Source organism: Mustela nigripes, chromosome X (genome assembly GCF_022355385.1).
Source record: "Mustela nigripes isolate SB6536 chromosome X, MUSNIG.SB6536, whole genome shotgun sequence".
Lineage (NCBI taxonomy): Eukaryota > Metazoa > Chordata > Mammalia > Carnivora > Mustelidae > Mustela > Mustela nigripes.
The window spans coordinates 51,002,460-51,017,681 of NC_081575.1; the positions used below are offsets into that span (position 1 = coordinate 51,002,460).

Below are 15,222 nucleotides of genomic sequence, written 5' to 3' on the forward strand. Positions count from 1 at the left end.
ATATAACAGGCAAAAACTAGAAAGAACCCAAATATCCATCAACAAGTAAATGTATATACAAATCACAGTATATCCATATACTACAATATTACTCAGTTATAAAAAGGAATGAACTATTGATACATGCAATATAACATGAATGAAATTCAAAATAATTGTATGAAAGAAGCCAGACAAAAAGAGAGTACATCCTATATGCATCTAGTTAAATAAAATTTTAGAAAACAAATTATATTATTATAAATTATAGTAAGAGAAAAAAGATCAGTGGTTATCTCAGGATGGGGACAGGTAGAAAGGCATAGGAAGGACAGATTACAAAGGAGAACACAGAAACTTGAGTGAGTGAGAGAGATGTTTATTATCTTGGCTGTGATGACGGTTTTAAGTAGACATACAAATATTGAAATCTATCAAATTATGTTCTTAATAATGGATAGTTTTTCTCATGTCAAGTACACCTCAATAAAGTTTTGTTTTGATTTGTTTTTTTAAAGAACAGTGTGTAAAGACCTAAGGCTGAAATTGGTAAATAATGAGACAAAGGGGGCAGATCACTGCTGTGCTGTCAGTGGTTGATAATGATGTTGAATTAAATTTCAGTGGGAAGGTACTGAAGAGTTTTGTGCAAGAATTTGATCGAGTTTATGAAAAATACTACACTTACAGAATCGTGAAGACACTCCATGTTGCTCAAGACCAGTTGACTTTATTTTATTTTTTTTTAAAGATTTTATTTATTTATTTGACAGAGAGAAATCACAAGTAGACAGAGAGGCAGGCAGAGAGAGAGAGAGGGAAGCAGGCTCCCTGCCAAGCAGAGAGCCCGATGCGGGACTCGATCCCAGGACCCTGAGATCATGACCTGAGCCGAAGGCAGCGGCTTAACCCACTGAGCCACCCAGGCGCCCCAAGACCAGTTGACTTTAAAATCAGGATCCATCAATTTCCTGTAAGTTCTTGAAGGACCTGCTAATTTTTGCATTTATGCATGTGCATGTGGCTCTAATCAAAGTTCCACAGCATTCATCAGAAAAAATCCTCTGACCATAAAATATTATGAACTATGCATATATTTGACTTATCTAAATTTAGTTGATAACACTGAAGAAGAGAAGTTAAGTGATTTGTTCACTATCAGAGATGAAACATGGATGAGGAAATAGTGGGTATCTGAAGCTCTATTCTCACTTGATGCCTTCATCTCACTGTTGAGTGAGGGGAGGGACAGACCCCATAGCTAACAGTACACAACTGTGTGTACCTGGCACACAGTACAAAAAAACAAATGTCTATTGAACACTGAAAGAGCTAGTCAAAATCAGTAGAGTATATGTGTCATGTATGGTCCATAAGAGATTATAAGCCAATACAAATATATGGAAATATTCTCTTATAACACTCTCAACAAAATATGAAACAAACTGCTGATTTTATCAGGCTTATTATCAAATATGCAATAAAGGCAGCATTTACATTAATTCTTAGGGAAGGTAAATTGATGCACTTTCTGAAAAGCATATAGCCTTTCAAAGTTCTTATCCTCAACTGTAAGAATCAATTCTAAGAAAATAACAAGAAAAAGGCAAACATTTATACAAAGAATGTTCACAGCAGATTCATTTATAATTGCAAAAACCTGAAAACAATCTAGATGTACAATAAAAAAGGACTGGTCAAGATGATTAGGATATTCCATTAAATGTAATATTATACAGACATTCAAAGTCACATTTTGAAGGTTAACATGAAAAAACTCTTATAATAAAGAACTCTATGAAAACTCAGCCTATAGATAGACAAATTTAAAAAAGAGATATAAAATAATGTACTTAGCCAAAAAGTGACTAAAGGTGGTGGAATGTATATTGAGCTGAAAAGTGAGATGGGTGGTTTATTCTGTCATCTACATAAGCCTCTAGATTGCTTAGAATAAATGAGCAGTGGTTTTAAAATCAGAAAATAATATATAATAATAATAAGGAATTAATCCTCGAAGATTACTGTGAGTCTGCCTTGTGCTATGGAGTAAAGAATAATATATAATTGGCATTCCACAGCTGTTGTTTTCTTCCTTTAAAGACATGACAAATGAGTTCATGCCTAAATCTTAGCAATAGAGATTTTGATTAGTTATAAAAACTGTTTAACTGTAATGTCATAACAGCATTTCACTAGAGAGGTTTCACATCATCTTTCAGAGACTGTTCCAGAACGTACAGCCAACTAGTAGTCTAGGATGATGTAAGTTCATTTCCTGAGCGATCCAAGTAGATGAACATGATCACCTTAAATCCCTTCCTAGCTTTAAGGTCTATGAAAATATAAATTAATATTCTTTGATAGAAATAAAAAGTATTAAGTTACTGAAGTAAGCCTGTATTTCCTTTCTAAAACTTGAACATTAATACCTATTGCACAAGTGATTTCTATAAAACCACTGAGGAGCAAATATAAACTGAATCAAAGGATTTCAGAATCATGTTTCTAAAAAGAAAAGCATTCATCTGTAATGATAGGTGTTTCCTCTGTGGGGGACACTGATTTTAAACAGAATGCAAGAGCATCAAAACTTATCAACTAGCTTAATATTTTCAATCACACAGGCAGAACTCTCATGATCAACGTAATTAACAATTATAGTGACTGAGTACTCACAGACACAAGGACTTACCAGATATTAATAAAGGAAGTTCAGTGACAGCACTACCCTCAAAAAGTGACTATTATACAGAAGAGGGTGAAACACAATCAAAGGACATTGAGGATAATATTACATACCTATTAGATGTGTGAAATCAACATCTAATCTTTGCCTATACTTGAAATCTGGGTCCATACCACTGCAGTGCAGCACTATCTGTGAAACGCACTCCTCAATTATTTTGTAATACTGTGGCCTAAAAGAGAGAAAAGTATTCTTGAATACCTTTTCTACCTATACAAGTCAATCTTCTTAAGTGGTTCAAGGGCACCTGGGTGGCTCAGTTGGTTAAACATCAGACACTTGATTTCCACTCAGGTCATGATCTCAGGGTCATGAAATAAAGTCCCACCCCCCACGATGGGGCTCCATGCTCAGTGCAGAGTCCACTTAAGAGTTTCTCCTACTCCATCTATCCCTTCCCTTGCTCATGCTGTCTCTCCCTCTCTCACACATAAATAAATACACATGATAAAAGAACTATTCCTTTTCCTAGTACTGTTAGAAGAAATCTTTCTAGACATTACATTTCCTTAAAAGAAAAATGCCTAACTTAACAACAGTCTAGACATTATAGTATAAAACCCATCGTGATATAATCAACTGTGAATACTTAGTGTCTCAATACTGTAGTTTGTAGAAATTGACATTTGTGCACAAATATACTTACCAACCTTATCTATTTACTTAAGTTATTGTTACTACAGTTAATGAAAATAAATGACCTGTTAGTACTAGATCCATGGATACAGAAACAGTTCTAAGACTCTACAAGTTTTCAGTTTCAGTAAGGGATGAGTATCCTGGCATTAGGTGGCAATGTCTTAAATTTACTAAAACATTTTCACTCAAGATTAGCTGTAACAGCTTACAAAACTGGACTGAACCATAATATTCAAAAAATCTATTCATACACATTTTTTAAATATCCACCTTATAGAAGCATACACACTTATACGCATGGCCATAGCCTGAATTTGTTCAAACTATCAAAAGTTTTTAAACATGCCCTAATTTTGTAAACTATCAAGATAATTCTGGCCTTAAAAAATAACTACTTATTTGTGGAGCAAAACAAATAACACAGAGGACATGGGAAGATGGAGAGGAGAAGGGAGTTGAGGGAAATTGGACGAGGATATGAACCATGAGAGACCTTAGACTCTGAGAAACAATCTGAGGGTTATGGAGGGGAGGAGGGTGGGAGGTTGGGTGAGCCTGGTAGTGAGTATTATGGAAGGCAGGTATTGCATGGAGCACTGGGTGTGGTGCATAAACAATGAATTCTAGAACACTGAAAAGAAATAAAATAAAATAATAAATAAATTCTTTATTTGAAAAACAACAACAACAACAAAAATAACTACTTGCATTCCCACCAACAGTGTAGGAATGCAAGCTGGTGCAACCACTCTGGAAAATAGCATGGAGGTTCCTCAAAAAGTTGAACATAGAGCTACCTTACGACACGGCAATCGCACTACTGGGTATTTACCCTAAAGATACAAATGTAGTGACCCCAAGGGGTATATGCACCCGAATGTTTATAGCAGCATGTCCACAATAGCTAAACTTTGGAAAGAACCTAGATGTCCTTCAACAGATGAATGGATAAAGAAGATGTGGTATGTATATACAATGGAATACTATGCAGCCATCAAAAGAAATGAAATCTTGCCATTTGCGAGGACATGGATGGAACTAGAGGGTATTATGCTTAGCAAAATAAGTCCATTAGAGAAGACAATTATCATATGATCTCCCTGATATGAGGAAGTTGAGAGGCAATGTGGGGGGCTTGGGGGGGTAGGAAAGTAATAAATGAAACAAGATGGAATTGGGAGGGAGATACACTGTAAGAGACTCTTAATCTCACAAAACAAACTGCGGGTTGCCGGGGCGGGGTAGGAAGAGGGTGGTTGGGTTATGGACACTGAAGAAGGTATGTGCTATGGTGATGATGTGAAGTGTGCAAACCTGGCGATTCACAGACCTGTACCCCTGGGGTTAATAATACATTATATGTTAATAAAAAATAAAATATTATTTAAAAATGACTACTTGCATATTTCAAGTTTTTAAAAGGCATTTTTATCATTAAAATTTAGGGAAAATTTAGTAAATTCAACAAAGAGACATCAGAAAGAAATACTAGTACAGACAAATTTTGACATAAACATCCTTAAGATTAGTGTGCTAATAACTAGCCAACCTACTAAAAGTTTGCAAAGCCTAACAGTCTAATTGCTCTTATATGTCTTCTGTCATGAGGTTGGCCTCAAGAGTAAGAATAAATAGCAACATATATTAAGCCATTTTAGGCTTTTTCAAGTCATCAACAATTCTAGCATAAATAATATTGGAATATAATCAGCCTAGTAAATGACCTTTTGTATAAACAAGGAAAACACAAGTGTTCTCTCTGAGGCCAAGTTAATTATCTGTAAGTATAATTAAAGTAGCTGGTCACACTTCTACCCCACATTGATGTTCTCAGGATGAAAAAGGTGTCATATTAGAGTAACTTCTTATACTATTCAAGGTTACTGAGAAATGGATGGTTTCACGAAAATTTTTTCCCTATATGCCCATAGTCACAGTACCCCTTTAATTGCCAGAACTTTAGAAAACATTTTAATTTCCATCTTTTCTGCTTTACAAAAACAGTATACAATTAAATATTCTAACCATTTTTCTACATCTCTGTAACATCATGATGGCCATAAATTATTGTACAAGTCTGAACTATAATAGCTTTCTATATAACCTTAAAACTGTCATCTCTGTTACAACTATATCTGACCCCCGGTAGCTTGCCTTTACCATTTAATCATTAAATCAAACAAATTTTGAGAAATCAGAGAACCTAGGTTGCCAGAATTTCATGCATATTAGAGTATGAAGAACAACTAAAAGTCTCTTGAATAGTTAAGTATAAGATCATGACCACAGCTTATAGATAATTTCAGTCACTCAGAAACCTTTTTTTATCGTTCTGGTTTTCAGATCTATTTGCAGTTACCAGACTCTGAAACTCCTAACGTTATTGATCATCATAATCATTTATCTTGAAGAATTACTTTACTGGATATAAAGCTGAAATATCAGTATTATCTTCTTAACTAAAATCACATCTATTATTAAATAAATACTAGAAAGGAGAAATAAAAGTAAAACCTAACTTATTAAAATGTAAATGAACTTTAAAAATAAAATAAAATAAAATGTACATGAACTTAAAAGTTCCACTACAATCACTTCAGTGCTTATTCTATGTTATCATTATCTAGCAAAGAAAATTCACCATAAGTTCAGTAAAATCTGTTGGGTTCTTTGCTACAGAATGTCCTATCATGGGGGTACCCAGTTTTATAAATAAATCCTTCTGGCCGATTTAAAAATAAATTCACATCTTTTAAAAAATGCTATGCAAAGTCATCAAACTCTTATACACTATAGATGTACATATATATGCATACACTACCTAGTAGTCTACATAAGTATACTAGAGTCACTAATAAACATTATTAGTTTCCCTTAAATACTAAATTCAAATAACACAAATTCTAGTACTCTCAGATCTGCTTCTTACCTGATATAATAATCATTTCTGATGAGCAAAAAATGTTGTAGAATGGATAATAAGTAATTTTCAGCAGCAGTGTCCTTCAACATGTTATATAGAAGATGATACACTTCATTCATATCAGTGAAAGTAAGTAAAGGAAAAAAATTAAAGCTCTTGATGAAAGTTTCATTCATAACAAAAGCAGCGTCATTTTTTTAAAACACTGAAGTACTATTTTGTTTCCCTTACTGTTTCTAAACCTTCAACTCCATGATCCAGTATTTCAAACTTTACATTAATATATTTAGCCTATTGAATAACTTTAACCTTTTAATGAGAGAAACAGCTTAAAGAATATTTCCAAGACCATTTAATCGTCAAAATTTTAAGCAATCAGTTACTTATTACAAATTACAGATGATAACTGGTATGATTGGAACAGCAATGCCATTAGAGAAAACGGTTTCCTCTTGATCATCCTGTGGCTGTGATAGAGGACCTATATTATTCATGTAAGCCACGACTCCTCTATTTTCACCACCACATAATACTGAATGTAATGAAACATTCTATGGACTGCTTAAATATCACAAACTAGTTTTATTTTATACTGAAATAATATTTACTAGATGTGAAATTATTGTCTGCATTTATCTGTATTTCATTATTTAGAAAAACGGAAAGTAAAGACAGTAGAACTTGAATCATTTTTCATAGGATACAAAAGACTGGAAAAAGTTTAGATGCTTTTAATAAACGAGACAACAAATTTTAAAACTGGATTCACTTTTATAATAAAAGTGAGGACCTGGAAAATCAATGTAAAAGAAAGGTGGGAAAGGAAATATAATCCAACAGTCTTAAAAATAATCTGAAATGTCAACATTTTCTCTGAAGTAGAATTAAGTATATGATAGATTATTTCTTAGACCCCATGTAAAAGTGTTGTGTTAAAGTCTCATAAGGTCTTTTAAATGGTTACAGAATGAAACCCAAAATAGCTTTATGGTGAAGTTTGATTATAAGATAAATGTATACAAAGCAAGGAAGCAAGATATATATGCCTATAGAAAGCATTTAATATTATAGAAATGACTATAGACTAGAGTCACTAATGATGGATAAGGAATTACTAGCATTGATTCCTTATAATAATGACATTGTTATCCATTGCACACACATTTATCCAATACTTATGTATAAGATACTTCAATAGTAGCACTGGAGGAAAAAGATGAAACCTAAGACTTCTGCCCTCAATCTCATAGGAGCACAAAAGTGTACATAAATAAGATAGAAAGTACTATAGGAGTTTCAAGGTGAGAAATATTCCAGCAGGTTTTTTTTTGTTTGTTTGTTTTGGAGGGTATGGCAGTTCAGGGAGGAAGAGGAAGAAGAATTAAAGAAAAATTCCATCTCAAAGTTTATCTTAGTTCTGAAGTATTTCCTAAGCTCCCCAAAAGCCATAAGTAAGAAATTTATGGAGTGTGAAACGAATAGCCAGAAATGCTGACGACAACCATCTTTTAGATCTAAAATCATTTCACATAAAATCATTGCCATAGGAAGATTATACACTAGTTGTATTTGACTCAAATGCTTCTATCAGACAGCCTTGATATAGTCAGATACTATATCCAAACATTTTTTTTTTTTTTTTTGCTAAGGAACCAAAATTGTTGGATTGAGAATAAGGCATTTATTTGAATTGAATAATATTTCTAAAACCATTTGAGTACATTTCAACGAACTGAAGAAGTATACTACCTATAGTTACATATGAACTCAGCGAACTTTTCCCCTCAAATTCTTATACATGACGTATATGCCTTAGGTTCTTATCTATTCAAGACTACTCAGCTGAATATATAGATAATACAGCAAGTCATTGTGCAGATTTCAATATAATTTGTGTAAATCATCAGGACACTCTGCCAGTTCCTCAACATGAATCTCAAGGACAGCCTCATAGTGAAGTACTAATATAAATAAATGAATAAAAATTGGGCTGGCAGACCAAAATTCTAATAATGGTCACAAAATCACCCACAAATCTCTTTTTCAAAAAATTTCAAAATTATTTTTGTGGTTTGTCAAAAGGATATTCCATTTCTGCTCGAATATCATTGAGACGGTGTGATAATTCATTTAGGTCATCTTCTTTGTTCTCATCAAATACTTTCAACTGAATATCAAGCTCATCATTCTCTTTTTCCTTTAGATCCTAATATAAACATAAAACTTAACAGATGAGTAACAGTTTGACAATACCGTATTTTGGTAATAAAACACAGATACTATTATTCATTTACAAACACAAAAACGATTTTATATTGACCCAGGCACTTTAGTTATCTGAGAGAAATTAAATGTACTATGTATATTCCTATTTTAAAATAAATGAACCTCATTGCATTTTCTTCTTATGCCCCAGATTTTGATTATTTACATTAAAAATTAACAATCACTTTTACAAAGGGGGAAAAAATAATTGCTAACAACCCAAACTGAATGTTGTTTTTGACTGAATACACTAATGAAAGATCACAAAAGAACTCATGCAGTTAGAACATTCACATATGCCTCTGGCAAAAAATGTAAATACAGATCAATTGTATTAATGAAGAATAAATGCAAGGATATATTCAAGCACAACAGTCCCAAGTATGGCGTAGAAAGTTATATAAAGAGATTTATTTTAAATGGTATTTTGTGATTTTGAAGCAAAAGGTGTCAGGATTTTTTTATCAAGCTGCATGACTAGCCTCCTCCCCCACTTTTCATTTTTGCTTAACCGAATCACAAAATACCAACTTGGGCATCAAAGATTTGTTTTTGTAGTACATTATGAGCACATGCATTACAAACCTCTGATAATTTTTAAAATAATAGACTGAACAAAATCTTTGGAAGCATGCCACACTAGAGATTGCTGGGCTTAATAGATATCACCTGGAATATCTTTTAATATGTGTCCATTAAGTTGCAGCTTTCAAAACCCAAATCGATAATCCCCACTGTGGATGCTCAAGGGTGATTATGAAAGTGGGACTAGGATTTCAGAGTTGAGCTTGAATTCTAAAAGGAAATGCAAGCATGGTGTACTTCAAATTAGGTCAATAAAACAAAACTGGAGTCATTTCTTGTGTCTTATTTTTATTCAACAGAACAACTATAAATGGAGATGTAATGGCTATCATTACATTTGGCTAAAGCCAAATGAATATTTATGCAATTTCTAGATTTTTTCTAAGATTCACATAATAGTTTACTGATAATTTATATATAGAACATAAGAAAATACTTATTATATGTTTCTATAAATTTCATATAAAATATATGACAAAAAATGTATTTACACTTAGTTCCCTCTTTAGTAACTTGCTTTAAGTCTAATTTTCCACTTTTTTTTTTTTTTGACCCAAACTGGGTTTTATTGAAATGCCAGGAGCAGGCACATGTCAAAGTAGTAAAGGAAGGAAGGAAGGAAGGAAGGAAAGAAGGGGCAGGCTGTGAGGTGGCGGGGGAGGGGCAGGCCCTATGTCCATGGCCCTGGCATCCCCTCTCTCTGCCAAGGGCTGAGTGGGTACAATTACCCAACTCCCATCCCCCCCTAGTTTTCCACTTTTAAATCTATTGGAATGCAAAATTATCTATCATTGATGGGTATATTATTGGACAATTTCAGAACTCCAGTTGGACAAGAGCAAAAGCCAGACACACCTAATATGCTGATCTTTGAAGAAGTAACTGTTAACAAATTTTACAATATGGATTTTTCCTTATTCTTCTAGCATAGTATGTTCTTTCATAGATGCTCACTACAAATCTTGAACACTTTCAGAAAAATCTAATTTAAATACGGCCATTTAATTAGCATCAAAACATTATAAAACATGGAATCAAACTGCATAATTAAAATATTTTTTGTGAAAATAAATGATTAAATGTTTAACTGCTTTTAATTAGGACAACACATTAGTTATAAAATAAATATAGATACATAGTATGTGAACCAATATAGCACAATATAAAAACACAGAACTATAAATGCAATCTTATATTATTTATCAATAATCTCCATTATGATAAATATATATGCATACATACACATAAAGCTAACTTTTAGTCAAATATCAAACCTTGAAAAATGTATCCATAAATTCTTTTTTTTTTTTTTTAAAGATTTTATTTATTTGTCAGAGAGAGAGAGGGGGAGAGAGCGAGTACAGGCGGACAGAATGGTAGGCAGAGGGAGAAGCAGGCTCCCTGCTGAGCAAGGAGCCCGATGCGGGACTCGATCCCAGCATCCTGGGATCATGACCTGAGCCGAAGGCGGCTGCTTAACCAACTGAGCCACCCAGGCGTCCCCATAAATTCTTAATGAAACAAACAATTAAGTTTTTCTATAGCATAAAAATGACATTCTATAAAAGGAAATGGAAATGCATCACTAAGGTTTTATACTTTAAACTGTAGAATATCATAACATTACTGAATTACCGTATTATTAACTATTAATTATGTGAAATATTATACATATGTTTCAGGGTTTTTTATTTTTCAATAGAATTACTGTGCGGATATGAAACACTGCTGACAGAGTCCCTAAAACATATAATTAAATCTCTATAATACAGTGTACTTCAAAGGAAATTCCATTACTAGTATATGACTGATTACCAGTCAAGAAATCAAAATTGAGTTTTCAACAGAATAAGAAAAGTTGGTTGGTATTTTAAAATAAAGATGCCTGCTGCCTACAGGATGCCTACATACATGATTTCTTACTTTCCTGCTCCTTCACATATTTAATCTACCTCATACATTCTATATTTATTTCACTAAATAAAAGGCAGTTGGAGATGAATACTGCTATGCTGAAAAGAAAAAAAAATTTTTTTATAAAGGCAATTGGGAGAAAACTTCACAAGAAATCACTATGAGTTAACTATAGAGCAAATACTAGTTTAAAAATCACTGTATAGTATGTAACAACTCACTAATCCCAAATAACTAAAGCATATTTATGAAAAGATTTTTTTAAAAGAATTTTCCATATAAATAAAGTATAAATTCCCTTTAAACATCATAATTTATCAATGGAGATGGGAGAATTGAGAAAATAAATTTTTACAGAATATAATTAAAATAATCATCCTTGTCTTGAGGATTCTTATTGCTGGAAATCAGAGACTCTGAGAAACAAACTGAGGGCTTTGGAAGGGAGGCAGGTGAGGGATTGGGTGAACCTAGTGGTGGGTATTATGGAGGGCATGTATTGCATGGAGCACTGGGTGTGGTGCATAAACAATGAATTTTGGAACACTGAAAAAAAAATTAAGTTAAATTAAAAAAAAAAGAAAAAAGTTCTACTGTACTATATTATTATTATGATCTCGGGAGTTACTAAAATACTAAGAATGATTCTTCCCTAACACTTAATGATGATTCCAGAGAGGAATAATTCTTTTTAAGCTTTTATTCAAATTCTAGTTAATTAACATACAGTATAATAATAGTTTCAGATGCACAATATAATGATTCAACACTTCCATACAACCAGATAGGTCTAATTTTTGATCATGTATCAACAGTTTGTATTAGCCTTAGCCACATCTACTTTGCTGCTTTGACTATTATAGATTCTAGAAAATTAAGTAATACCTCCTGTTGAAGACTCTCTATGAATAGATTATTAAGCTTCCATGCATGTGTACAGATGCTTAATGCTATCTAAATTCCAGTGGTTTAAACTTAAGTATTTAGTAAATTAAATTGTGATTTCATTAGATAATAACTGGCATGCCAGGTACATCTAGTGTACATTAAAAACAAAATAAAACTATAAGAACAACATCAGTTGTGAAAATTATGGTATTAAAGAAAAAATCTCTAACTCTTCTGGGTCTATCTGCCTTAATTCTGATTCTCATCTTATATCTAAGAAGTACCTGGGGAGGATTCGTTTTCTTTTCAAACCAAACATCTCTGCCTTACCCTCAATAAGATTTTGATATATTCTCTTTAGGGGCACATGTCCGACCTCTTTAGTTGAGAACCAGGACTACATGTAACCATATTTTGCTCCATTGTCTTAGGGAGAAAAAAAAATTGAGAATCCTTGTAGGTTCTATTCCAAAATTTTAGAAGGCAGACACAACACACTTCCTACTTTTATCTTGCTGAGGAATCACTGAGATCTGGGAATCAGGTCATATTGAAGAGATATGACGGTGAAAGAAAAATCTAACTAGATACATATATGAAGAATGCTTTTATTAAGAAGTACTTGGTGCCATAAGAGGCTTCATATACAGCTATGGTGCCAATGGAAAAGTGTAGCTTAGAAAAACAGATGCAAAATCTTCACTGTCAGTGTAATGAAATATACCATGAATCCACTGAACCCAGCAAAGATGAATAAAGAAGAAAAGTTAAAGGTAGGAATAAGAGCTAACATTCATTCTCTTTCTGAGAAGAGGACAACTCAAATAAATTAAAATGAGAGTAACAGTATTTCTGATCAAACATTCAGTAGTATAAGGCAGAAAATGAATATCCAATTATAAATAAACAAAGGGAAATAAAAGATGAAAGAGTAAAAGCACAATATGTGGCATACTAGTAAATGAACACAGGATGCTAAGGAGCCCCTGTGTTCAGCAAGGTCCAAAGACATTGATAGTCTCCCAGAAAATGAGGACCACCCCAGTGAGAACAAGCATGGAAACCAATGAGTAGGCAATTCAAAAGCCACACTAGAATCAAGATTGTAACATTACGTGTAGCTACCTAAGGCCACAGACTTTTCATGAGGAAAGATTTGTGACAACACAAGAATAAATATGTTACACATACCATAATTAGTGGATGTGCCTAGTTAATTGCATACTGAACCTTCATAAGGGTCACTTAAAATATTGCTTTGATCCACTGAAACCAATTCCCTGTTTTTTAAAGTCATGGATTAAAGTACCATTCCAAGTGTAATTGACACAAAACTTTCTAAAACCAGATAGATCAAATCCTACATCTTATCAAAGTGGGTTTCAGTAGATCCACTGTAGGATACATTTTATGATGATGAGTTTCAACTACTTTCAGTTAAGACTATCAGAACACAGTTACAGATGCATGATACAATCTGATTCTCACCAGGAAATTTTCCCTGATTTTGACATTTCTAGTACTCTAAGTATTATATACGTGGTCACTTGACATTTGTTTTGTTTTCTTTTTTATTCCCTTTTGAGTCTTTTTTCTCAGGTGTTCCCTAATAGCTTAAATGAAGAGACTATTTAAACTTTACATGTCTCTTAACAATGTCATGGTTTTAAACAAAATCCCTCTTCATTAACATACTAAATAAAATACAAAGTCACTTTAGCTATATTTGTGTTTATAAAATAAGTGTGCTCATTTATCTCAGATGAAGCCTGTAAAGTTATTTCAATATGTTTTAACAGTATCATAATTAGAGCATATATACACATAGAATTTAAGAAATAAAACTTTTTAGAAAAGTCTCTATAGCAGTGTAACAAGAATACCATGCCTAAATATCTAGAATATACTGGTCAAAATTCTAGAAATAATTATGCTGAATATAAATGGTACCAGTCTAAATTATCAAAGAGGAAAGCAAAAACTTTTAAATGAACATTGAAGCTGCAGAAAACCAAAAAGTGGTAGTCTTTTATGTTCTCAGTATTCAAATTCAAAGAAAAGAAATTCCCTTTCAATTTAAGAAACAAAAAAAAAAAAAAAAAAAAAAACCAGAACAGACACATCACTTGAGGACACATTAGCTGAATTCTGAATTCAACAGTTGTATATAAAGACTGATACTACTGTAAAATAGAAAAGCTTACAAAATGTCTAATGCCATACAAAGAATATATAGCAAGGAACATTTATCTGTCGCAAGTATTTCGTCTAAAGAGAGAAAAAGGTTAAAAAGTTCATCAGCAAAATTAATGTGCACATTCAACTTACTGGTAACATTGTTTTTAGTCCTGAACGTAGGAATTCATTCCTTAAATGTATTCTAAAATCAAGCTCGTAAGGTGAAGTGACAAGGGCATTTATAAACTGCATGCAGGCCACCTGCAATTTAGAAAGCAAAATTTGTTTAAAATTATTTTAAGTAATGAAATATTTACTTAGTGCATTCAGATCATTGCTTTTCTATACACTAAAAACATACACACATATACAATAAAATATTAGAAGAAATATAAATATTTATACAAGTATAAGGATTATTATGACGTTACAGCTTAAACAACAAAAGTCACTTTCTAATGCCCAGAATAATTCTAATGGTGTTATGATGGATGGTCAAGTATTGGTATGATTTGTTAAATAATATGAAGGAATATTAAACTCTGAAAAACTCAAAGTTCGAAAGATCTGCATATAGAGCCCTTTAAAAATAGCATAAAATGGATCTTTCCTATCCAACTGTCCCGAGAATAAACTTGGCCTCAATTCCGTATGATTATAAACTTTTCTAAAATAAACCAAAACAAGTACCCTGATACTAAACAGAGAACAGTGAAAACTTAAAGAAATTATTACACTAATTTATACTGTCTCCCTCCTATTATTGGGATGGACTTGCAAAAAATATAGAGTACTAAAATATATGATTAAGATGAATTAATTTACCAAGTATAAAAATGAGTGCACGTGAATTAAAATCAACTAAAAAGCACTGTGACACCAATGCACCAATGTACATTGCATGACAAAGTGAAGGTAAGGGCTTGTTTTCAAGTGAAGGTGATTCATTAATTACATTGACACTGTCAGAAAGGTTTGGTTTTTCTTACCTTCTGATACTGAGTTTCCCTATTATAAAAGGGGACTTATTTCCTGGTAATTGCAAGCTAGAAGGGAATCAACAAAATACTAATTGCCAGGTGATCCATACATTATTCCTGAT

General features: G+C 32.6%; 1 protein-coding gene across 1 annotated transcript in view; it reads right to left on the reverse strand.

Annotated features, from left to right (window-relative positions):
• DIAPH2 (diaphanous related formin 2) overlaps positions 1 to 15,222 on the reverse strand; it is a 987,699-nt gene that overhangs the window by 679,597 nt on the left and 292,880 nt on the right. The window contains exons 11-14 of the mRNA XM_059385748.1: positions 14,271 to 14,381; positions 8,378 to 8,496; positions 6,297 to 6,413; positions 2,782 to 2,900 (exon numbers count right to left, since the gene is read on the reverse strand). Coding sequence (XP_059241731.1) covers positions 2,782 to 2,900; positions 6,297 to 6,413; positions 8,378 to 8,496; positions 14,271 to 14,381 — 466 coding nt within the window. The remainder of the gene's footprint in view (positions 1 to 2,781; positions 2,901 to 6,296; positions 6,414 to 8,377; positions 8,497 to 14,270; positions 14,382 to 15,222) is intronic.